At 42.3% G+C, this 26,518-nt stretch overlaps 1 protein-coding gene across 2 annotated transcripts in view; it reads right to left on the reverse strand.

Annotated features, from left to right (window-relative positions):
• Nucleotides 1–26,518, reverse strand: part of LOC147222109 (cadherin-4-like) — a 237,341-nt gene that overhangs the window by 41,722 nt on the left and 169,101 nt on the right. For both annotated transcript variants that reach the window (XM_086167902.1, XM_086167901.1), the window contains exon 7: nt 12,853–13,025. In XM_086167902.1, the coding sequence (XP_086024028.1) occupies nt 12,853–13,025 (173 nt within the window). The remainder of the gene's footprint in view (nt 1–12,852; nt 13,026–26,518) is intronic.

Here is a 26,518-nt window from a genome sequence, read left to right on the forward strand (position 1 = left end):
TCTAAGAAGGAAGATTATAGTCTACTAATGAAGAATACAAATTGAAAATTCATGTGAGCTTGTAGCTGCTTGTGGCTAGAACTGGCCGGTATAGAGGAAGTGCGACACTTGAATATTTTAAATGCATATTTTTGTTTACACTTTCTAAAGCCCCGTTAGTGTTTCATCACTACTGTTACAGGCGACAACGGGGATCCTTAAATAGATCGAGTTATATTTGCTGCTGCAATGATTTTCATTTAATGAGAGATAAATGCTGTAACCACCCTTCCTGTTTGTGCTACGATGCAAAAACCCATTCACTGGTAATCTAGCAAGCAAATCCATATAACTTAGTGTGCTTCTTGGACATCCAGGTTAATGCACTCTGGGATGGATAACATGTTGAAGTTGAAGTGTCCCTTTATTCTCTACGATGTCAAATTCTAACTCAAAATCCTTATTTACCATCAACATGGGTGACTGATATTAGTTATGCTGAAAGGTTTTTCATGGATATATCATGGACAATATTCTGAAAGAAAATCATGTTTTTTTTTATGATCGAGGTGTTGTTAAAACTAAAATGACTGATTTTGAAAAGTTCTGGTGGAGGCAGTAAATATCTTTGATGACATTTGAGACAACATTTTATCAATTTGTGTTACTTGTATAAACAAATGACATATATTTGTCTCGTGGCCAAAACAGGATGAAACAGAATAAAACTTTGTTGCTTCCACAGATTATCCACAGCATTATCCTCTCTCTTGTCGAGAATATTTGACTTGATAATAATCAAAGATTTCAGGAATAGTTTTCCAGAATGGAAGTCTTTGCATTGTTCATTCGCTGCTGACATGTCGCTTTTTACTAATCATTCACACATGTTATCAGACATTTAAATGATTTTCCTGCTTAAATTCTATATAATTTATTTTCTTACTTTTACAGCATTTTTCAAGGAAGAGTCGAAAAGTGTTTAAGAGGAATTTATGAACCTATAGGTTTCAAGGGGCATCAGCCTTCAGCAATATTGGCTGGGCATATATTTACATACATACATTTATGACAGCTGATCGGCAGTAGTCCTGTTCTACAGCCTCTGGCATCAAATATTCATTTAAAATAGAATGGCATACAATACAATAGAATAGCTCAATCATCAATGTGAAATTGCAGTACTATGAAGGAGTGTGTTACTTGCATACAGGTGTGTACACACACATACACAGCTTCTACTTGCGATCACATGCAGGCATGCATGTGTGCAAGCACATGTGCATGTTTGCGTGGACAAAAGGACACACAGTTCAGATGAAAAGACATATTAATATTAGTGAACATCTTTCTCAATGATTGCTGATGCATTTAACTGTTGATCTGAAAATGTAGGAAAGGAAGTGAGTTGCAAAGTCATGGAGGTTCTACTTTGGACCAGATCTGGACTGGATCTTATCTGATCTGGAACATATGTAGGTTTAAGTTAAAAGGGATAGGGCCACGCAAGAAAATGGCCAAATTTACAATCAGAGAAATATGCCCAAGGCATGCAAGTTTAAAGAATTTAAATGTGCTCAACTTTTGGATTAGTCATATACACACAATTTTATACCTGAGATTGATTAGAATATTTGTTAAAATTCACTGTTAAACACAGAGGGCAATAAACACATTCCATGTGCAGGGATGTTTACTGTAGTAGAATGAATATTGATTCAAGTGTGCACCACTAATACAAACCACCTGCTTGTATGTGTAAACAGTTAAATACAGGGCTGATGTGATATTTTAAACAGCTATGTCAAAGTACACAATTACTTAGGCATGCACTCTCACACACACACACACACACACACACACACACACACACACACACACACACACACACACACACAGACAAACACACACACACACACACACACACACACACACACACATACACACACACACACACACACTATACTGCTATGGCTGTGGTAGACAAGCAGTGGTGGTAAAGTGTGATTGGTTGGTAATTCTATCTAGAGCTCACATTCAATCATATACACACACATATAAGTATGCATGCACACAGACAAGCACACAGGAGGGGGGTGATGTGTTCATACAAGGCCCATCCATTAAAACCAGAAAGTTTTGGCTTTCCACTGTGGGAACAGTCCTGGTTCATCATTCACTTTAATGGCGATAATTCCAGGAGGTGAATGAGGCTTATTCATCTGAGTACAATGACAGACAGTAACCCCACATGATGTCATCACATGAGCTAGAATAGCACACAAAATACCTCTAAACCCTGTTTGTACATAAGGAGTGGGAGAGTTCATGAAACAAAGCGAATCGATCTCCCGGCACAGTGTCACTGTCCATGGTGCTGAAAGTTCAGACTGGGCACTGGGAGGAGGACAGTGTCTGTTTGTTTCACAACAAAACCAGCCCTGACAGTATAAGCCTCCCTTCTTTGTGGTTTCCCTCTCTTCTTATTAATCCATTTGGCCGGTGCCTCCATTGTGTCTTGGTACAGAGATTGAGTGAGAGAAAATGGATGTCAAGGACAGGCCACTGTCAACAGTGCATGTTGCTTCGCTGGGCATACACATTGTGTCCTATCAATGGTCTAATGTTTTGTGCCTTGCTAGGGTTGTTTTCACCCTATTCACCCTGGGGTTATGTTTTCTAATGACTTAACAGCCAGCGGCACTGATGTCTGAGACTGCCTGAAGGAACAAGAACAAAACCGGGCAGAGGTTTACATACAGATGGGGAGTTATTTCACCCTGCTTGGAAGGTTGAGTCTTTGTTTTTTTAGTTTTGACTTTCTTTTTTCCTCTTGTCTGGTTATTGTACTTTCTTTGTAACTTACATTCTGTGCTTCTTTTGATCTCTTGCTATCTTTCACAAGTCTTGACTCCTCACTGCTCTGTTCTCTATCTGTGTATCTCACTGTACCTTCCCGCAAATCCCCATGCATCTCTTTATCTCCCTTTCACCCACACTCTTCATTTTAGTTGTGAAAGTCGCAGTTGAATATTAGATCAGTAACACAATTGAAACCAGTTAAAACACCAAACTGGAGTCATTTCACATAACTCCAAGTCATTACAAGGTGCACAGACATGTTAATCTGCACAAAAACAATCTTATTAATGAAAACTCAATACCGGCTGCCCTTCATAAGTCATAATGAAAAATCAATACTAACCCTTCTCCATTCAGCACTTTGGACTTCAGAATGTGTGTCTTTGCAGACTCATTTTGTTCAAGTCACTCCCATCAATCCAGAAATGGCACCAGAAACTAATAGTTGGGAGCGTTGATGGATACTACATTCTTTGGTGAGTGAGGTGGCTGACTATGAACCAGCAGGTGGAGCTCTCATACAACTAGGTTGTGACTGATCATTTACATCCTGCAGGGTTATATCACTGATCTAAGGGTTGTTAGGAGTATATGGCCCTTCCAGAGTACACATACCCATCCATGGTCTGGTGAATGGCAGGTGAGACAAACACAAACATATACACAGCCAAGTACAATTTACGACACAAAAGTTACTGCTCCAACATGCCGGTTGAAGGACTTTTAAATGGGTCCAATAGAAGTGCTGAGCAGAAAATCTGTTAGATTAGAGTCCAGCCCCAGCATGTTCTCTAAGTACCAGAAGCCAGCGTTACCACCCTACACAGGCCTCCAGCCTCACAGATTTAATCTGCGGAAATTGAAAGCCATTAAGAACACCAGTGCACAGCGATCCTCCAGCAATCAAACTCTTTTCCCCACAGATTTGACTAGGAAGCTATCCATTGAGATGTCCTAGTAAAAAAAGGATTCCAGTTACTCAAGAAATCCAAAGCAAACACAATTGATTGGGCAAGTTAGAGAATCTGCTCTGGTAAAATATTGGTCAAAAAACAGTTAAGAAAGTGGAGTGATCATTGAATTGTACAAAATCAAGTAGCTACAAGGGGCCACTCCAGGGATGTAATGAAAAAGGGCCAGAATAGAGAGACCTGTTTTCCCCATGGACTGTGCTCTAACATCCCAGGCTCCGACTGACTACACTCATTAGCTTGTCACTTACCATTTGTCCCTACGCTCATGGCTATAAGTTACTCTTTTTCTTTGATGAAACACTCGCTATGCCTCTGTGACCTCCTTTCAAATCACTTTGACTACATTTACTGGATGTGATCTGTGTCTATTCACTTAGACTCAGTTACATTTCAATAGACCTCAAATGTATTTCAGCTCGACTCACTTACGATTCAATGTTTCATGCAAACGTGGAGATGTTGAAGGTAAAGTTAAGTTCATTTGTATTAAAGCACCAGTTCTGGATTTCTGGGAATGAAAAGTCCATTAATAATATGTATTTTCTATTTTCACACTCCTTCTGTTTCATTTTGGGTTTCATCATCCCTTGCTCCTCTTAGGCTGAGTTGAGCAAAACTGCTTCTCACATTCAGTTTACTTTGATATGAACACAGAAACCACCTGAATCTACTTTCCTTCATATACTGGCAACTGGGTCTGAATCACAGGCATGATGAAAAAAAAGCTCTGTGTCCGAAGAAAGAAAACGAGGTAAATTGACACCAATAAAATTAAAGAATGGATCCACGCAACAATCCAAACGCCTCATTATGTGTGATGAAAAACAAGAAAATGTAATGTATGTTCTGTCTAGTTGAAAAAATAATCCAAGCATTGAGGATGAGCTGTGAAACTGAAACTGTTTTTGGTATTCTGGAGCTTTAATAACATATGTCACATACTGGGATTAGACAAACTTTGCTATCAGCCTGGTGAAAAAAGCTGTGGTGTATACACAACGTTGTGTGTGATTCTTTTTAATTAAATATTCATCAATCAAAATCACACTAGCTTTGATTTTTATGTCAAAAAGAGCAGAAACATTAATGTATGTTTGGTTGCACCAGAAAATATCAGGATGATGCTATGCCATGGGATGGCCACAAACCAAGGCAGCTAAACAAATTAAATAAATGGGTTGTTTTATTTCAGGTACATTGTGAAGCAGTTTGGAAGACTAGTTTTCACGAAAGCTCTATTTAACATTATGAGTCAAGGCACCTTTTTAAATGAAAATAAGGAAGAAGCTACTTTGTTTTGATGGTTGATATACCTGTACAGAAACTTCAATTCCCACAGGGGGCCTTTCTGTGTGAAGTTTGCATGTTCTCCTCTTGTCTGCATGGGTTTCCTCTGGGGTCTCCGGTTTCTTCCCACAGTCCAAAACAGTTTCTTCCCATCTGCAGCCTGCCTCATTAATAAGACACGGAACCCCCACTAATACAATCTGGACCCCCTCTCTATTGCACTACTTGTGCACTAGTTTGCACCACTTGGTCATTTGCATCACCAGATAGTCTTGTCCTGATTTCACTTTTTTATTTAATGAGTGTTCCCCAATGACAAACCTCAGTAAATTCCTTGTATTTGAAAAAATATCTGGCAAAGAAAGACTATCTGATTCTAAAATCATGCTGGAGGTTAATTGGAATGCATTAGAGACATTTCTGAGATGTGTGAATGAGAAAGTGGTTGATTTTATTTATATGGCCCCTGCGATTAAATGGCGACTGTTCCTAATTTACCTTGCCTCTTGGCCAATGACAGCGAGGATAGGCTGCAGCATCCCTGCACCCCTAACTGCAAGATAAGCGGTAGATACTGGATGGATGAATGGATGGATATATAGATACCGTTCAGAAGAGTGTTCTACCTTTCTTTGGCATCTGCCTACCATGCTTTTGCTTGAACTGTGAAATGTTTAAGTTTCAGAGTTCTCCAAGTTTGCATTTTTCTGCCCTATGTTGCTTTAGACCTCAATGTAATTTTAATAAGCACAAGGCAGCATCATTGGTCCCATGCATTTTACAAAGTTATCATGAACAAACGTACAGAAATAAATGACTAATGACGAGTTTCCAAATGTATGTCAATGAGCTGACAGAAATTATTAAGACTAAACGCATGGAACGCTGAAAAGTGTCTTCTACAAATATCTACTAAGTTGTTTGCTGCGGAACACTTAAAATCAGTCAGATGCAAAAAACAAACTTATTTCTTTTTCTAAATTTGATTTTATATGAGGTATATTAAACAAACTGTACATGCCCTGATGCATCTGAATACCTGACCATAATAAATATTGAGTGAATATTTTCTAAATTGTCTTGAAGAGCAATGACAGACCACTAACATCCAATATTCTTTCACCAGCCGGCTCACAGTCCTCATGGTAATGTTTTCCAGCTTCAAATGCCAACATTCAGCATCCTTTAGACAAAAAAGCCCCAGGTCTATTTAGGATGACGGCTCTCAATCTGCTTCTCCAGTTGGAATCTACAGATTCAAATAATGCCAGGTTGTGGGCAATAATGTCCCAGAGGCAACTCAGGTGATACAGTCCAAGAATGAGCTGGCATCAGGCCAGCAGCTGAGATGCCCAAGAGCCACACTGCACTGTGACACACCAGACGGTTCCAGTCTAAAGCTCATGGGAGACTGAGACAACCTGGGGTAATGAAAGACAGAAGCCCTCTTTGCCAAAACAGCTACTGCTCCAGAGTGAGGGCATAAAGAGAGAACATCCTGGCCAGCTGGGGCACACTGACATCTTTAGAGCCCACTCAGGGCTTGTTATGCCATTTCTATGTTTTATTAAGTTATCATAATTACAAGTTTCTAACTAATAAATTGCACCAAGGTCTTGGGTCAACAATATATCTGTCACTCACTTTATTAAGCCCAACTGCAGTGGGCAACTTCAAGTGTATGGGATTTTTAATCTTCCCTCAAATAAAATCATAGCACCGTCATACAATGTTCGATTAGTTCAAAAGCCTCAAAACAGCTGGCTTTTTTCATCTAGTTCGTACGACACAAACAGAGGATTAGTTTCTTTCCTTCACACTCATCTGACACATTGAATGTGTCCTCGAAGCCACCTCATAATTATTCCTGATGAAATGGTTGGCACATTGCTAGTTACAATGGAGTGCGTATGAATGAACGAGCGCAAGACCAAACACTTTAAATGCGAGTATGAGTCATAGACGGCACTATTAAGAAAATTATGCTCATTAACCCAAAGCCGTGCAGGTAGCCCCTATTATTCCTGAGATATGGTATTAATAATTACTGAGTGCTTTTGTAAAATTCTACTGTCTAACTAGAAAACTTACAGGAAGAGCAAGTCCGCTCTTAAAGAATAACTCAAGGAAGTATCTCAAGAACAAAGGGCATTAGTATGGATATGAATGTGTTTGCAACGTGATGGTATTTTACTTTGTAATTATAATGTTTATAAGTATTTTAACATAGGACTTTAATGAAGTCTTTATTGGTTTCAGCTCCTGTGAATTTCCCTTTGTGGGATTAAATAGTTTAAGTTTGATTCTCTATGTTAATTAAACTAAATTAAACTTTGTATTAACTAGAACTCCCAGTGACACTAATCTTTAAGTTTAATCACAAAAATCCACTCTATTAATTTTTACATCCAAGTATGGGTTAAATAAACTCAAGCTGTTCCTAAAAAATAGTTTATTAATTTATTTATTTTTAGTTTTAGGTTCAGGTAAAAAGCCCATAAACATACTACCTCTTGCCACAAGCTTCACTGGTGCAGAGGCATGAAAATGTATCCCTTGAGCAGGTTTTACACCTGAGGTCAGAGAAAGTGTGTGGTTCCGAGTGGAGAGTGAGTCATTGGTATTCAGGTGTTTGAAAGGTAAGCCAAAATCAGGCTAACTTCTGTTTACCTCCAGTCTGCTCATTGCTACAGCCTAGACCAGTTAATTAGTACATGAATTTTCAAATTAGACAAAAGCGTGGTGGATAAGAATTAGCTGAAGTTTGACAGGAAGATCAGACATGGGAAACTATATTTATAGGTTTAAATATATGCTTGGCTACAAGGTACTGTTAGTGTCTGCATGGTGTATTTGTGATTCTGCACTTTGGACACCTCTGGAGTGTTAAGTTCTATGTTTGTCATATTTGCTTCTACTCACCACTCTACATTCTGGGTTCACTAGGTTGAAACAGCAGACATAATGGATAGGGGGTGTACGCGAACATGTGCTCATGTGTCTGAGTCTGTTTGTGTTGATGACCTTGACAGCAGGTGGATGAACTCCCAGGTGTGTCCCAGTTTTAGTGGGAGGATCAGAGGCAGGTGGGACTGGGCTTGGCTTGATGTGTCCAGATTAATGAGCTTTGCCTCACTCACATCAGCTGCTTTTGCTGCTGCATTAACGGAGCTGGAAATAGGGAGGCCGAGCTGGCACAAATTCACTTGACTCATTTATATTGTTCCCCAAATGTATCACCCTGTCATGCTGTGCCAACTGTGTACAGCAGTTCAGTGATATTGTTTTTCAATAAAACCCTGGATTTGTATTTGAGTTTTGAATCATGATTGATCTCAACATACCCTCTTGCCACTTTGGATAAAAAACTATTTTCAATGTCCAAAGTGTTGCCTGGCTGGGTTTAGTGCGAAAGGACCCAGCGAGACTTCTCGGAATATAAAAATTATGAGACACACTCAATGTTTTTTTATGTCAGTAGTAAAATCACCCAACTAAGTTAAGAGGGTGAGATAATCCTCATAATTATGGCATATGAATTTAAATGCTCCTATCAATTTGACTGTTGTAATTTCTTGGATCACAGAGGGACTGGGGTTTCTTCCTTTGCGAGAGCATGTGACAGGAGGGAGGCAAGATGATATAGATGATAATACATAACCCAAAGACACCTGGTGAAGCATGGGATAAACACAAGTCAACCCTGCATGACCTCCCTCATTAGAAGGATAAGATGAAAGAGGGAGAAGGGGGTGATATGCGTGTGTGTGTGTGTGTGTGTGTGTGTGTGTGTGTGTGTGTGTGTGTGTGTCTATGTGTTTGTGTGTGTGTGTCTATGTGTTTGTGTGTGTGAGTGTATGTGTGTGTGGTGGGTTGACAAACATCCACGGCAAGTGAATGAGATACAAGAGAGAGCACTGACGACAGAGCAGTCTCATGGGTGGTGGGGTGCTAGATTTGAAAGGCTATTATATCTGCCTGGATGGCTGCTCTGAAAAAAACAACATGTTATCCAATTGTAGCATTTTTTGGATGAGAGAACATGCAAGGAACTTTTTTTTCATGTTTTCCCTTTTTTCAACCATGGAATGATAGTAAAATTCAGATGCAAAATCTGCATGGAAGGGAAGCCTAGAAATTGCTGGCCGCAATGCTTATTTACTTATTTAAGAATGCTGAATAAGTGTTACTACTTTTGAACATTGAGTCACTTTGTAGCCTGCAAATCCAATATCATTGCACTGGCCATGTGAAATTATTTTCTTTTCTTCTGGATGCGTTTGAATTACAGCTATCCATCCATCCATCCAGTGTTCCGCGTTTATCGGGGATCGGGTCGGGGGGGCAGCGATCCCCAGAAGCAGAGAAACGCGAACCTCCCTCTCCCCAGCCACTTGGACCAGCTCTCCTGGAGGGAATCCCGAAACATCCCCAAGCCAGCCCACAGACATAGGTGGCCTGTCTTTGGTGGCAGTGGTGAAAGTGAAAGACAAACTGGGAGCTATCCTGGCCAACCCTTTCCAGCCCCTGCATGATGAGCTGTGGCTGGTGGGCAGCTCCTTCAGCCAACAGTTCATCGCACCCCAGTGCAGAACTGAATGCTTAGGATGCTGTTTTGTTCCTGTTTGATTTTGCTGGTTGTCTATTTTTTACCCTTACTGTTCCATTCTGTTGTCCATTCTATAACCTGACACTGTCTCCCTGTTGTCTATTTATTGGTGGATGGCTTTGCTATCTTCTGTCTTTTAACCGTCTCTATATTTATATTTATATTTATGTTTATATTTGTATTTATTTTTGACATTATAACTATTATGCTGCTGTGACAAAGCAATTTCCCCTATGGGGATCAATAAAATTTATCTTAGTCCCTCTAGCTTGTCTGTGGTCTTCCCAATTCGACATGCCCTGAATCCCTCAGAAGGGAGAAGTCTCGGAGGCAACATAACCAGATGCAAGAGCCACTTCATCTAGCTCCTCTCCAAGTGGAGGAGCAGCGACTACTCTGAGCCCTCCCCAGATGGCCGAGCTCCTCATCCTATCTCTAAGGGAGAGCCTGCACACCTTGTTGAGAAAGGTCATTTTCTGCTTGGATCTGTGACTTGTTCTTACAGTCAAGGCCCACAGCTCACACAGCTGGCATTCCATCCAGGACAGCAATACTATTAACAACTAGAGCCCTAAGGAAACCAGGGCGAATCTTATCCACCCCTGGGGCCCCACCAATGAGGAGCTGCTTTCTGACTACCTCAGCAACTTCAACCTCAGAAATAGACTCCCCCCAGAGTCCCCCAACTCTTCTTATTCAAGGGAAGGCATGTCATCAGGATTGAGGAGACCTTGGAAGTATTCCCTCCACCGATCCACAACGTCCCAGGTTGAGGTCAGCAGCGCACAATCTTCACTGTACACAGTGTTGAAGGGATACTGCTGCTGGATGGCGGACCAGAATCTCCTTGCCACTTCCCAAAGTTGTTCTACATGGCGTCACCAAACTCCTCCCACACCCGAGTTTTTGCCTTGGCAACCAGAATAGCTGCATGCCACTAGGCAGGCTGGTATCTGTTGGTTGCCTCCGGTGCCCCAAAATCCAGAAAGGCTCCGTAGGACTCTTTCTTCAGCATCTCTCACTGCTGGGGTCCATCAACAGGCTCGGGGGCTACTGCCTTGACAGGAACCAACAACATTACGGCCACAGCTCCGGTCTGCCGCCTCGACAATGTAGGCATGGAGCATCGCCCAATGGGACTTGATGTCCCCTGCTTCCCCCCGGGACGTGGTTGAATCTCTGCAGGAGGTGGGAGTTAAAACTCATAGGACTCTGCCAGACGTCCCCAAAAGACCCTTACAATACATTTGGGTCACATCAGCTCACCACTGGGAGGTAATCCGTTGACAGTTTCGCCCCTGTGTCCAGAACATGTGGCATCAAGTTTGATGGTATGACCACAAAGTCGATCATTGAGCTGCAACATAAGGTGTGCTGGTGGACCTCTCCAGGTCTCGCTATCACTGCCCAAGTGAGCATTGAAGACCCCCAGTAAGACGAGAGAGTCCCCAACAGGAGTGCTCTGTAGCAGCTCCTCTAAGAACCCCTAAAAGGATGGGTAGTCTGAACTGTTGTTGGGGCATAAGCAAACACAATTAGGACAAACCGCAACATGCAGGTGCCAAGACAGGGGGCAATTAATATCCCCACACCACATATGGCCTTAAGAATATTTCATATTCTTTCCACTCTGGACCAGAGAAACAAATTTATTATAACTTTACCTTTTTAAATATAAATATGGTTCTATGACGACATTGGAACAACAATTGAAATTGAGTGGGTTAAATGTAGATTTGTGTTTTTTTTTGGGATACCATTAAGGCAAAGCAAATTCATCAAACAAATCTTCAAATGAGAACACTGAGACAGGATGATATGAAATCATTTGTGCATGTGTGCAGCCTGGAAAGCATCTAGTCATATTAATTAACCAGTTATTTAACTGACAATGCCTTTGACGGGTGTGATGTCTGTCCATGGAGACAAAAGCTGCTTTGAAGCATCCCTGTACCACAGCTGTGGGTGTGTGTGTCTGTATACATGGGACTATTATTTTGGCAGAGGAGCTGTGTAACATAACATACATTAACAATGTCTCTGTTCCATTAGTTTTCTTATTGAAATCAGTGAGCAGTCTCGCATTATGTAAATGCCAGGGCAGAGGTAATTAATGTGGTTCATTACCTCTGCCAGGTATATGTACTAATAAGCATGTTTTTTTTCTTTATCGGGAGACTGGTGGTGATTCCAACTCCCCCCCAAAGACTGTCACTCTTGTGGTGTTTGTTTGGCCAGATAGTGAAATCTATTTACTTTTGTGTTCATATTTGTTTGCAAACCCTTTTTTGTGTCATTGTATGATGATGGTGATAGAGGGAGTCTTTCTATTATCATCATCTATACTTTTCATCGTGAGGGCTGAAGCATATTCCAGCTGTCATTGAGTGAGAGGCCTTGGACCAGTCATCGGTCAGTCCCAAGTCCATATACAGAGACAACCAACCATTCACTTTCTCATTCTCATTCATAATATAGAGACATTCAACAATCCATTCCAATCCTCTCAGTCACACACATATATCGTGTATACATACAAACCAGAGTACCTGGAGGGGAGGTACTCACTGGGAGGACAGGCAAACTCCACACAGAGAAGTCCCCTGTTGGAACTAGGGACCTTCTTGTTAGGAAGAGAAAGAGCCACCACTGTGTGACCAGGGCCCTCTTAATTTTAATTTCTGTTTTAAAACACAAAATTAATATCTCTCTCATCTCAGTGAGTGCACACTGCACTGGATTACTTTATTCACACACTCTTGTCAATTAAGAAAAAAAAGACAGTAATCAGACATTTTTTTCCCTATTGTTTGACAACCCTGAAAGTAAAAAACATGAATTTTTTTCTTTTTTCCTTTTGGGGATTTTCCATTACATTTCTATTTAATTTGGTTGTGGCATCAAGTAATTATACTACATCATTGCATCAGAAATTTTGTCTTCCAGCCCAACCAATGTAACAACAATAAATATAACTGCGCTGTTTCTGTTTGGCTTTGACTGATCAAGTTAGAAAGTTGGGTTTGGCCTAATAAAATCTTAGATGTATTCACCTAAACCCACGTCCTCATGGCCAACTTGAAGTGTAAAAGCTGAAAGTGACTGAACCAGGAACAAAAACATCAGGCAAATTAATCTCACCTCTCTGTCCAAGCCAGCTGCCACTGTAACTATGTCTCCGGTCTCACTGTTGATCGTGAACATGTTCGGGATAGGGCTGTGGGGCGTCTGTGAGAGGATGCGATAGCGGACCATGCCATTAGCTGTGGTGGAGTCATCTGAGTCGCTGGCTGTCACCTGCATCACAGACGAACCTGTAGACAAATGGACAAAAAGGTTAGACAATGAGCGAGATAAGCACTATGGTCAATTAGAGAAACAAAGAAAGACCAAAAGAAGCCACTGAGATCTTTCAAACTATTGTCTGCTATTTAGTCAACTTTAAGATTGAAAGTTCTTATAGCGTACCAAAAGCACAAAACCAAAGCTGTTAGATAAAACTCTATTGTCCTATGTTTGTAGCAGAGCAAGCAGGGCAATGTTCCCACCTCTGCGGGGTCCATTTAATAATGAGCAGCAGTAGGTCTTCTGCCATTTCCACTATCCATTAATTCAGCCTTTTGTGGCACAATGGCTGCCCTTAATGCTTTGATTCTCGCTCCCTATTTGCCGTAGAATCATTGATAAACATGGAAAGTTAGTAGTGGTATTAGTGTGCAGACGTGGGCCTACAATTACAATGTAGGGACATAAATCACGCAGTCAAATTGATGGAACTTGCCTCTCTTTTAAGGAAAAATAAAACCTATCCCTTTGATGAAAAACATTCTAGAGTTCCATTAAGGTTTGGTGCAGTCAATATAATACGCTTTGGTGGAACAAACATGTATAAGGCTGAGGGTTTTGCGTCACTGTGTTTATACATGTGTGTGTCATATGGTGTGTCCATGTTTGAGCAGGATTATTGATTTGCAAGTTTGTCCATTTGGACTCACAAATGAGGCCAAGCAGTTACAAATGCTTTTTGGCTGAAAATGTGTGTGTTTGTGTGTGTGCGCGTGTATGTGCTTTGTGTGTGCCCGTGTGTGTATGTGTGTGTGTGTGTGTGTGTGTATGTGTGCGTGTGTGTGCGTGTGTGTGCGTAGGGAGAATCATCCTTTCTCTCACACATATCTGTGATACAGTGAAAATGTCTTTCCGTAGGCTATCTTTTCTAAGCTGCTGCAACTGAACAGATATACTCTGAAGGGATCTCCATATATACACCTAAACACGTATTAAAGGTAAAACATGATCAGAAGGGAGACAGGGATATAAAAGCTGAGAGGAAAACAGGAAGTGGGGAACCAAGTGCAAATTGGCAAAATTAAATGCTTATAACTAAACAAAATTTATTTTTGTTTTTTTTTTTGTCAGATTTTTTTACATCATTACTTCATTGATATGTTTTGTGATATATAAAACAGAAAATCAAATCAAATTTTCTTGTATGAAAAATTTTTTTGGTGTTTGGTGTCACATTATCGCATTTTGGCTGCACTCCAGCATCTTCCAATTAAAACATGGGGCGCTTGTTAGTTTTCCCTGGGGAATCTGTGACTGCCGTCCACATTTATGGGTCTGTGTTTTTACTGGTTTCTCCTCTGTGGTCAACTTATCAGTTGTGACATATGGTCATTTAATAATAAGGTAGGTGGTGATCTTATAGAATTGTTTCATGTAAGCATATAGTGTTTCATCTAAAAGTATTTAAAGTTTTGACCAACTAAAATCATATTTTGATGGGTTTTCTACCAAGTTCTTCAAGTTTTAGTTATACTTAACTTTGCTAGTACTGTCCATGGGCTGGGCCGAGCCCCAGTCTATAAAGTTCAATTCTAACATCGCCCTCAGTTGAAATATTTAGGAAAGAGGATCGCAAACATGCTCACTTTGGTGGACAGCAGAAAAAAGGAAGTCTATTCTTGCAACACTAACTCCTGAATCAAATATAAAGGTCAAAGACTCAGTATAGAGCTGCTGGATTCGAGATTGGGCAGTCACCTGAGGGTTTGAGCCGTTACAGGTGTCGTCATCCCCGTAATTGGGTCTCGATGGCACAATCAATCCAGGGACAGCCCTGCATGGACAGGATAATAGTAGATTCGAATTCTATTTCAAACTTCATTAAGTTTTAAAGCAGGACATGCCGCTTTGTCCAGCAAGGAAAAGAGACAGTCCAAGAAAAGTCAGAATGAAGAAAAGCAGTTAGATCTACTGATTGTCCCCTGGTTTCGATTTACTTGACATTTCCTATCCTATCTGGCAAAAAGGTGGCCTGATGAATATCGTGTCACCTCATCTACCTTTCATTTCAGTGAAACACACTCCTCAACATCAGAATGGAATAGAGGCGGCCATGCCTGAAGGGGTTAATCTGCAAGTCTGTTTAATTCCTTTTTAATTTGAACGCTAATTTCAAATCCTAATTGCTTTTCCACCAAAATCGCTGGAGCTGAAAATTTAACTGGTGGCAGGCTTGCATGTCGCTGCCCATTTTGCTTATGTGGGTCGAGATCACTTAACATTAGTCCACCAGAGTCACCATCTGCCCCCTAATTATAGGGGAGATTGAGACAATGGATTGGGAGGTAAAAAGAGTAGTACTAACAAGGAGATGGTGAAAACAGATATAGGATGGTGGGGAGGGAGGGGTTACAAAGAGGAGGAGGAAGAAGAGGAAAGTGTGTTTAGAGAGAAGAGGTGAGAGGGTTTGAAAGGGACCAGTAAATGCAAAGAGACATCAGTGGAATGAGGATCTGTGGCATGGGCGCATAATAGGATGATAATCAATGAGGGAAAAGTAAAGCTTATCTTGAGGATCAGAGCAGGACAAGAGGAAGAAGACGTTACAAGGCTACGTGATCATAGTGGAGGCTGACTTTACAAGCAAATGTATCGCTTAGGTAATTCGATTCATCCCTCATTAAGCTTCACGCCAGGAGAACCACGGTCCAATCCAACACAGGCAATCATAAGTGACAGGTTTCCATATGGTGAGTGATAAAGTCAATGGTTAGACACTGAAGTACCCCTGGAGGTCTGACAGCATATATTTTCATGGCTGTCTTATTCTTAGCTTTTGCAAAGACGAGAGGGGAAATACCAGAAGTGAAAGAATTATTTACATGGATTAATAATTTGGACAATTTCTTGTCAGCAACAAGCCTTCTTGATTTAAATGTTGTCCTCATAATACTCTCCAGGCAAATTATACACTGAATGCAATGTTAATAGAAAATGCATATTGCTTTTTCTGTCTCATCCTTTGACATTCTGAAAACCATTGCTCTGGAAATTTGCTATGATTTCCTTTGTGAAGCATCTCAATGATCCTGATGTCCGTTCTCTTTGCCTTAATGTTTGAATTAAGTTCAGTCAAAACAGCATTTCAATGTGCTGAACTTTGGTGAAAATGACCCTCTCCCCTAATTTTCCAGAGTAATTATAGTAATTCAGCTAGAGTAAAATCTTAATATCATACCATGGTGGACCTTACTATCCTTGTTTCAGTTTTGGCTGGTGGCTGAAGCTTCAGCACCAACAGATCAGAATCCAGTTGCTGGATAACACCACTGTACCTAGCTAGAAACTTTAGTAAATTGATGAATTCATTTGTCTTATGTGCAGGGACGCTCAGGGGGTGATGGTGCCAATCCCAGCTATCATTGAGTGAGAGGCACGGTGCACCCTAGAGCAGTCAATCACAGGGCCAGAAAGAGACATGCAACCATTTACTATATCATCCATTTCATGCACAAAGTTAAAATCATTCAATCCCTCAGTCACACATTACAGCAATTTAGGGTCCCCAATGAACCTGCGGCTTGTTTTTGGATTGGGGGAGAAAAGGGGGAACCCAGAGGAAACCCATGCAGACACGGGGATAAAGTCATGGAGAATCCCCGAAGAATGGCCGATGATTTGGATTGAGCCAGGGACCCTCTTGCTGCGAGATGTTAATACTAACCACCATGCCACCGTGCTGCCATGTATCAGAAAGGTTTTTTCCTCATTATTCGTGTGTCAGCATTGTGTCAAAAGAAGCACAAAAGGGATCAAATAACACAAATTCCAAAAAGATTTTGGCAATGAACCCCTGGACTGGCCTAAAGTCTGAATACTGCAGGCTTGGTTTTCTCATTTTTAACTTGTGTTTGTAAGAGTTAATGAATCTTCATTTATACAGTAACCATGCAGAAATTATTGTGATTCCAAATGGAGCACTATTTCTATTGCTCTTTGCCTCCATGGGTCTACTTTTACATCTTTGATAACTTTACCCCATAACATGGAGCAAGAGGATTCTTAAATGACAAGTCTTCTTGGGAGATATAGGTAATAGCCTACAAGCTTCTGGATCCCAGTTTGAGGATCGAGGGTAGAGGTCTCCCTTGATTAAACTCACACAGTTTGAAAGACCACATAGTTTCTAACTCTGTCTTGAAGGATAAACTCAGCACCTTACCCACCACTTGATAGATAATAAACACTAAGATCAATTACCACCACATAACTCTTCTATAAGAAGAGACTACGGCACAAGGTAGGAATCATCAGACTGGTTGAAGTTCTACTTTCACTTCCATATAAGGATACCTTTGTGAAACACCTGTGTCACTGATTGAATCACTGCACCTCAACTGCTATCCCTGATTAATCTATATTTGCACACTTAGAACTTCACCAGATTTGCATTATCAATTTTCATTCCTCGGTCACTTGTAGTGCCAAATGAATAGGATGGCATTCTCGTTTAGTCAAAGGTTCACTTTGGTGCTTTGAGGGCTAATGCCGGGAAGTGACAAATGAAGCTGTTTTAAATCAGCGGTGATCAGTTTGGCTCCCTGTAGATGTTACTTTTTGATGGCTTTCACATCACCTTTAGAACTGGAATGCTTCAGGAAACCTTTGATAAGTGAGGTCGCAGACATATTTAACGCATCTTCCCTCACTTGCAACATAGGAAAGCCATTCCAAAAATTTCTCTGCTTGACAAGATAATCATGTGTTTTTATAAAAAAATGTTCATAACATAACACATTTGAAAAATTTGAAGAATTTCAATAGCACTGGAATGTTGACATTGAAGATGAAGTGCGTTAATCATATGGTTTCTAAAAGCTGAATCCTGGCATTGAAAGTAAAAAAAAAACTCCTCTTAAGTCTTTTGACACCAGTCTTCAATTCTCAAGTAAATCAACTGAGTTCTGTAATTTTATTTTTTTTTACCAGGAACTGTGATTAATGCTTATCTACTGAGTTTTCTCACCCAGTGGGGAATTTAAATCATACATAATTTGTTTTGAAAGGGGCTGTGTAAATCATTACATTGAAAGAGACCTACAAGGTGTGAAGCACACACTTTTTGAGAAACCAGTAACCAGTGTGATAATAAGGATGTTTGAGTGTTTGGGGATCCTTGTTCACAGGAATGAGGAGTTGGAGCTGCTCCTCATTTGCGCTCCCCTGTGGACAAGGATCCTGCTGACACTGCACCGATGTTATTCAGTTGGTTATTTATCCCATCATGAGCTAGTCTGTTGGATATATATTTGGCTGCCTGCATCACTTTTATTATTAGTTTCTAAAGACATTTCTGACCAGCTACAGCAGCCACACAGGGAACAGTTCTGTTTCCTCAGTGTCATAAATCATGTTTAAATGCTTGATTGAAATGGATCCAAATCAGAGAAGCCAAAGATCCATGTATAATTTCAACAACTAAGAATGCAGGCACCAAAGAATCACACAAGGAAGTGTCTGGACAATACCCAGATTTACTAACATGACTGACGCAGTGCAAGCAATTAGGTTGGGTAGGAAACACCGTTTATTCTAATATACAGCAAATAGCCAGGCTAGGCTTGTCCTGGTTCATTATTGGCTCTTAGAACGGGAAGAGATATCTTTTTTAAAGTTTAAATGCTTTTTATGAAAAAAGACAAAGGTTTGTTTGAAAAAAGGATCTTGTGTAGCTCTGCTTTGAAGCCATGCTTTGAACCCTGTTTTTCTAATTAAAATCCACCATACAGAGAACACTGACTCAGCAGATGTGCTTTTCTGCTGACCTTAAGTAAATAAATAAAAATCTATTTTCATATCAAACTCTTAAAACCCATCCCTTTGTTTTAATACAAAAAGGTAATAATTTCTCATTGAAGAGAAGAGTAATAATGTTGTGCAAAGTTTCTGCTAATTTGTCTCAGCGATTTCATTCCCTTCAGAACAACATTCAATTCAAAGACATTTGTCGTCTCATGCGCTCAATTGAAACCAAGCAAACAGTGCTAGACCGAAAAATGAAGACAGCTTCTGAATGTCTGGTTGGCCTCTCTAATTAGGTGCTCTGTATGTAGGCCCACGCTCTGCTGAGGAGCAACACACATAAACACAGACACGGGCGTGCGCACATACACATGCATTGTTTACAAATCCCCCTGAGATTAAACCTTGCAGTTGAACAATATCTGGACGCTGTGAAGACAAACACGAGTCCTCGGGGTAGGATTGTTAGAACAAGACTTCTTCCAGTCGAGACAAGAGAGCTGCTTGTACATTCATCTCCAGTCTCCTCAACTTTGTGCTGACCACAACTCTGTTCCTGATTCCGAGGAAGGGTTCTACATCTCTACATGCTCTATAGAATCTGATAATGATACATTCTGCCAACATTTTGTAAAACCAATATCTCGAAAACCCAACCTTGTCTGAATCGAAAAAGCCTACACAAAATCTGAAAACATGAGGTGACTCCACGAGTCGTGGTTTCAGGCAAAGTTAAAACAAAGAGGCAGGGCGTTTTCCTGATTTTCAAGGAATAATTGCCAGTCAATAAGTGCCTGTAATATCAGCACTGGAGTGGATCTTTCTGAAACATGGTGTCTTTTCAGTTTAGCTTATAGAGGGTTGAAGGTTTCATAGGCTAAAGGGAAGTTTTATTGTGATGCCTGGCTTTGTGGGGAAAAGAAACCCAAACAGCTTAACTTCAGAGCCAATTCAGTGTGGGGCTGAGAAGAGATAATGATTGAATCAGATTTGAATTAACTTTCCCCCAGCAGGTCAGCCAAGGAGCAGACTTTGTGACAGAAACAAACATTTCTGAAGGCCAATAACAGACCGATGTTCGGTAGGCACACGCATGTTGTGGAAATTTGATTAATCTCCCTCGAGAATATTTATAAAGCTTGAAGTATACACCTTACACCTTAATCTTCCCACAGACCTGCCAATGTAATATATATACCGTATTTTTCGGACATACGTCGCTCCGGATTATACGTCGCAGCAGCCAAAAATCCATAATAAAGAACGAAAAAAAACATACATAAGTTGCACTGGAGTATAAGTCGCATTTTGGGGGAGGGATTAATTTAATAAAATACAACAACAAGAACAGACATGTCATTCAAAATTTAAATGACAAACAGTTCAAAATAAAAATAGAATAGAGGCAACAACAGGCTGAACGATATGCTTACATCACATGACACAACTGAGAAAGTGCGTGGTATGTTAATATAACATACTAACAGTTATTCCGATAACTCTAGCATAAATAACATGATAAGAAGTTTCCCAAAACCATCCGTGTCACTCCAAATACCCGGAAACTAAAATCCCATGAAATCTTCATCCTCGGTGTCACTTCTCATCAACTCCGCTAACTCCGGAGGTAGAAGATGCGGCACTTCCTCTTCTACGTCACTTACGTCAGACTCATCGTCACTTCCAGTTCCAACTATTCCAGCCTTTCTGAATCCTGCCAGAATAGTTTCGGTTGTCACCGAAGCCCATGCTTTTTCGATCCATTCAATGACTTCTACGAAAGTTGCACGGCGCATTCGTTCCTCTAGCTGTGGCCACCTAGCTTTTAGCCCGCGATTGGCTTTTTTTGTTGTCTTCATTTCAGTTAGAGTTACCTCCACTTTTCGCCAGTCTCTTACAAGCTTCTTGCTAACTCCAAACTTTCTCTCTGCAGCTCGATTACTGTTTTCGGCTGCATATTTTACTACTTGCAGCTTGTAATCAGCAGAATACGATTTCCTTTTCAGGAGCCGTTTTTGTTAAGTTCTTCGTTAATGTTGAAATTATTATCACAGGCCCATAGCGCCCTCTTGCGATTCAATGTGAAAATAACATGTGAAATTATATATCGGTACCGATAATAATGTGTTAAAAATTTCACACATAAGTCGCTCCAGAGTATATAGTCTGGAAAATACGGTTGGTGTATTGCTAACCAACAGGATTGTATTCAAAAGTATTTGTGGCTTAAATGCATCTCAGCCTCTGAAATGTCAATGACAGCACTTTGAGCTGATTTCATCTTCCTGTAACACAAAGTGACAAGACTTCATGTTTAGTTTCTCTCAAATCACAAAAAGCAAACGTTGTTGCTTTGTATAGTTTGCATACATGCCAACTCCATTGTCACAACATCAACGAAACAAACAGGACAGCAGGGATTCATGTGGGAGGGTTTTTTCCTTTTTCAACTTCTTGGAGCAAAAAAAAACTAAAGCGAAGATATGTGCTAATTGTAAATATTGGTTGTAGTGCTGAACCATGGAGATGAATAATACTTATTGGTGATTGCACATCCAGGATGGAGCAGCCATTCAGCCTTGAAACAAAGAAAAAGTCTTTTTCAAAGGCCCACTGCAGCATCACCGCAGTAGCAAACGGACAAAAACACTACAGGCTTTCAATCTTTCAATCTTTCAATCTTTCTATTTTTAGGACTGAGATGGGCACGTTCATTTTAATGGATTACTTATTATGGAAAAAAATAACGCACTAAACAAATGGATGCACTTTAAATTGCACTGTGGAAAATTACTTAGTGCACAAGTTCCAAGGGGACAGATTTCACCAATGCATGGTGTGAAAACATGATGGACCCGACTGGGCTGATGTGATGATGCTGGTTGGAGGGAAATTTAAATGTAAGACACTTTCAGATGCAAGTAAAAACAGAAAAGCTGTTGCTTGGACTTAATGCGGGAAGGAGCATGTCAACTCCACCCTCTGTTACCACCTCAGTTCGAAACATCTTCGGGCTAGCATGCAGGTCTGCATTATTAACTTTGTGCTTGCACAAGGATTGGCAATGTTAACTTTGTATTAGAATGCAGGTTAGTCATGTCAACTTTGTACAAGCATGAAGGTCGGTAATGTTAACTTTGTATGAGGGAGTAGGTCAGTAATTTTAACTAAATTTTTTATTTTTTAAATTTTAATTGCAGAGGAATAAAACAGCTTTACGAATACGAGCAAGCAAAGTGTGTCAACACTAGACCACAAGTTGGGGTTCAAACAAACAAAAAGTCCAAGCACACGTTGGATAAATTGACCAGTTCACCAGCAAGATGCATCAGTGTGGACTGTCCACTACTCTCTCCTCTGTGGTAGATGATAAGGGGTAACAGAAGGCAATGCAGATTCATTTAGTTGATTAGAATTATGAACTGCCATTCAGAGAGAAAAATTGCAAAAGAAATCCAGCAGCTGTATGTGGATAGAGGAGAAAAAAACAGGTCCCTTTGAAAAGAGCCACACTAATGCTTTTTTATCTATTGATCTGTGCTGTAGACTGATTCTCAAGTTTAAGGTCATGTATATTTATTTATTCATCAAACAAACTGTGGTGGACACTAAGGGGCATGGCCTCTCACCCCACAGGACTTGGGGCTGGGGAGTGTGGTTTAAGCCTGGGACATACTCACCCCTGGAAGTTCACTAGTGAGTTGTTGTTGGTGCTCATGGATTAAAGTTGGACTCATTCACAACATTGAGACTACGTCATAATTTCCTTGACAAGCACCACATTGGTGACCCTGATGTGACGCAGCCTGAGAGACATCTGAGAAGGGTCTGCTACTTTCTTGACCCCAAGAACCTGACCAACTCAGGCAGGTACCTGTGCGACATCATAGTCAAGCAACATATATATACCCTTTCGGTACTACGGTGGTGCCATTGTCCATTTTCCTCAGGCCAAGCAGTTTGGCCAGATGCAGGGTCGCGGGCCCAAGAAGTGCGTCAAGAGTTCCTGTTTCGCACCGAGAGGAAGCAGGTTGTCCCCAAGCCCGAGGAAGTGTGCAACTCTGCCTCGGCCACGTCGCACCAACTCGCTCAGCCAGCCCTGCCCATCATAACTCTCCGGCTGCCGGAATTCAAGCATAGCGATCTGGCTGTCTGGTTTCAGAATGTGGAATCTGGTTTCAGAATGTGTCATCATCTGAAAAAATTCCACATAAGTGGAATTTTTTCAGATGATGACAGTTGCTTTTTGGTCGTCGCGGCACTGGACCAGTGGACCACAAGGCGAGTCATGGAACTGTTGCTCGGCCTCCCATGGGAGATACAATGTGCTGACACAGAGCGGATATCATTATGGATTGTATGCTTATGGATAGTATGCTGGTGCTGGTCTGACGGCAGTGGGTTCCTATTCCTACATGTTTACTTGCGCCAACTTCTACCTCCAGTGCATGCGATCTTGTTGAACTCCTAGTGTCTGGCTACTGGCAACTGAAGGGTCTGGCAGAGGAAGCAGACTGTGATCTACTGGCAACCAAGCAGTGCACCATTGAAAGTGTCGTGCAGGAGTCCCCACAGATGAAGCCGTGAGTAACGGATTCAACTGCGGTGGCCCTCGTGGCTGCAGAGGCTGACCTCTGTTTCTTCCACTAGAGATTTGGCAGCTAGGTGTGGCGTTGCTTTTCCCCGTGCTCGTTCGGGAGTGCTGGAAAATGGCAGAGCCAGCTCTCAGTAGCAGCCAAGGGCGCCAGCGGACACACCTGGCTGCTGTCCATCACAGACTGAAGGTATGGACTAAAATTCCTGGTAGACTCTGGCTCGCAGAAGAGCCTTCTCCCCAAAATGCGAGCAGATATTCAGGCCAGAGGCAACGGCCTACTACTGAGAGCCTCAAACAGGTCCTCTATAGCCACCTGCGTTTTGCGGTCAGTGTTTGTTTGTTTGGGCGGCTTCTGTTTTCGGTGGGATTTCGTGATTGCATCCATCATAGCCCCTATCATTGGCACAGATTTTCTGTGTGCCGATGGTCTGCTTGTGGAAGTCACAAACCAACATTTACGCCAAAATTTGACGCCATATCATTCGCCACTATTTGTGTGAGACAAGGGACAGGGCACTCACGCTAACTACTTAGCATCGAAGGAGGTATACCAAAGTTTGGTGGCGGATTTTCCATCGCTTACAACTCTCACATTTTCCACCGGGGCTACTAGGCATGGCGTGGAACACTTCATTCCCACGGTGGGGCAGCCCATTTTTGTGATGGAGTGGCGCCTAGATGCGGCCAAGTTGGCAACTGCGAAGGAGGATTTTGCCACGATGAGGCATTTGGGGATAGTCCAGCAGCTGGGGGCTTCCCCCTTTACATGGTACCCAACCCAAGGCCGACGGGTCATGGCCCCCCATGGCGCCCCTAAGGTGGACCTGGTGTGTGGTTATCACTAGTGCCTGTGCGCACGGAGGATGTACCCAAGACTGAGGTGATCACCCTATTTGGACTTTTCGAGCTCCTGCACATCCCTTTTGGTTTGCCGAGGCTCATGGACTTAGAACTGCTTGACCTTGGTTTTGTGTTCGTCTATCTTGATGGCCAGCCCATTGGGTGTGTAGCATCTGGAGCACATGACTCAGGTTTTCCATTGTCTGGACAACACAGTCTTATAGTGAACCCTGCAAAGTGTCAGTTCGGGCTGTTGGTGATTGACTTTATTTATTACAATTATTCCTTTCACTGCATGGCACAGTTCTGTTGCCTGCAAAGGTGCAGGTGGTTATTTCCCTGCCTGGCTTCAGTCAAGGCATTGCAGAAATTCTTGGGCATGGTGAATCTATCTTCCTCCCTCATGCTGCCCACCTCCATCAGCCACTGTATGGGGCTTTGCGGTCCATGCGGACACAGCGACTCAGTCGACTGAACTTCGGAATGGGTTCAGGCTTTTGACGGGGCAAAGCATGCCTTGGCTGATGCAGTCCTTCTCACCCAGCAATGACGACTGTCATGGGCCGCTGGGGGGCGGACTTGGAATGGGAACCACACCACCAAGGCTGAAATCAGGGTTGGAGCTCTTTTATTTAGGTAGGTAGGGTGTCTCAGGCAGGGTTGCAGGCAGGGCCCCAGGAAGGGTCCCAGGCAGGGTTACCGAAAGGGTCAGGGCAGGATCTCAGGAAGGGTCTCCAGAAGGGGCCCCAGGCAGGGTTACAGGAAGGGGCCCACAATCCTTCAGCCCTGGGACCTCCAGTCGCTCCTTCCTTCGAGCCCTCTCGATCCCTCGCGAATTCCCCGGCCCAGAGCAGAGCGTGCCGCTGCTCTTTATGGGACCGGGTAATTAGCGGCAGCTGGGCTGATTACCAATTTGACCCAGGTGTGCGAGACCCTGACAACGACCAACGTGTCTGACATTGTCGTTGGGGCCATAGTCAAACAACGGGTGGTGAATGCGGGGCAACCCCTTGCGTTATTTAGCTGCAAACACTGAAATAGTGAACGCAAGTATAGCATTTTTGACAGAGTTGCTGGCCCTGTATCTGGTGACGTGTCATTTCCATTTTCTTCTGGAAGGCAGCTCATTCACGTGGATCACAAGACGATAACTTTCATCATGTCCAAGGTGGCTTACATGTGGTCCGCCCACCAGTAGTAACAACTTGCGGCCAGTTACGACAGAAATTCGGCATGTGGCAGGGAAGTCTAAACCGGTTCCGGATTGCCTGTCATGTGCGCTTGTTTGTGCATGACAGAATGGACTTTTCGGCTATGGCTGCCGACCAGCCCACTGACTTGGACATATTTGCCCTGAAGTTGACGTATACGGGCTTCAAGCTGGAGGTAGTGGTGCAGCAAGGTGGCCCTGCTCTCCTCTGTGACATCTGTACTGGCCATCCCTGCCCACAGGTTCTGGTGACTTGGTGTTGGCATGCTTTAGACTTGGTGAACTTCCTCCTGCACCCGGGGTTCCTGGCATTGATAAAATTGGTGAGCTCTAGGTTTGTCTGGCCTGGCATTCCTGTACAGCATGCCAGCGTGCTAAGATTAGAGCAGCCTTTGAGCCATTTCCTGATTCCTGACAGGCGTTTTGACCATGTACATTAAACCTGGTAGGCTCTCTGCCTCCCTTGCATGGTTTTACGCATTTGGTCACCATGGTTGATCGGACCACCAGGTGGCTGGAGGTTGTTCCGCTATCCTTTACAACGACCTCAGGAGTGTACAGGGCGCTTCTGTCTTCCTGGGTTGCTCATTTCAGCACCCCATCCGACACTACTTCAGACTTCGGTCCGCAGTTTTGGTTCGCACTAGTTGGGTCATTGGGTGCTATGGTAAGCCGTACAACTGCATCAGGCAAATGGCTTGTGTGAACGGTCCCACCGGTCCCTCAAGGTGATGCTGTGGACTGCACTTTTGGACTGCAACTGGGTGGATCTTTTACTGTGGGTTATGCTGGGACAACCTCAACGCATCACCTGCTAAACTGGTTCTTGGCCAGCCACTCAGGGTTTTGTGTGCATTTTTGTCTGTGAGATCTGCTCTCCGTCCCGGTCTGTTGGGCCTCCCTGCCCTTGGTTTCCAGGCCCCGTTCACCACTGTTTCCCACGATGTTTTGTACCTACGGCCTGGTTTGTCTTTGTGTGACAAGAAACTCACCGCTCGCCCTTCGTCCCCCCATACGACGGGCTGTTCCAGGTTCTTGAGGTGGAGGCTAAGAGTTTTGTGCTAGACCTGGGC

The sequence above is a fragment of the Fistularia commersonii genome, chromosome 21, assembly GCF_037954325.1.
Source record: "Fistularia commersonii isolate RoL2024-O1a breed Wild chromosome 21, RoL_Fcom_v1.0, whole genome shotgun sequence".
Classification (NCBI taxonomy): Eukaryota; Metazoa; Chordata; class Actinopteri; order Syngnathiformes; family Fistulariidae; genus Fistularia; species Fistularia commersonii.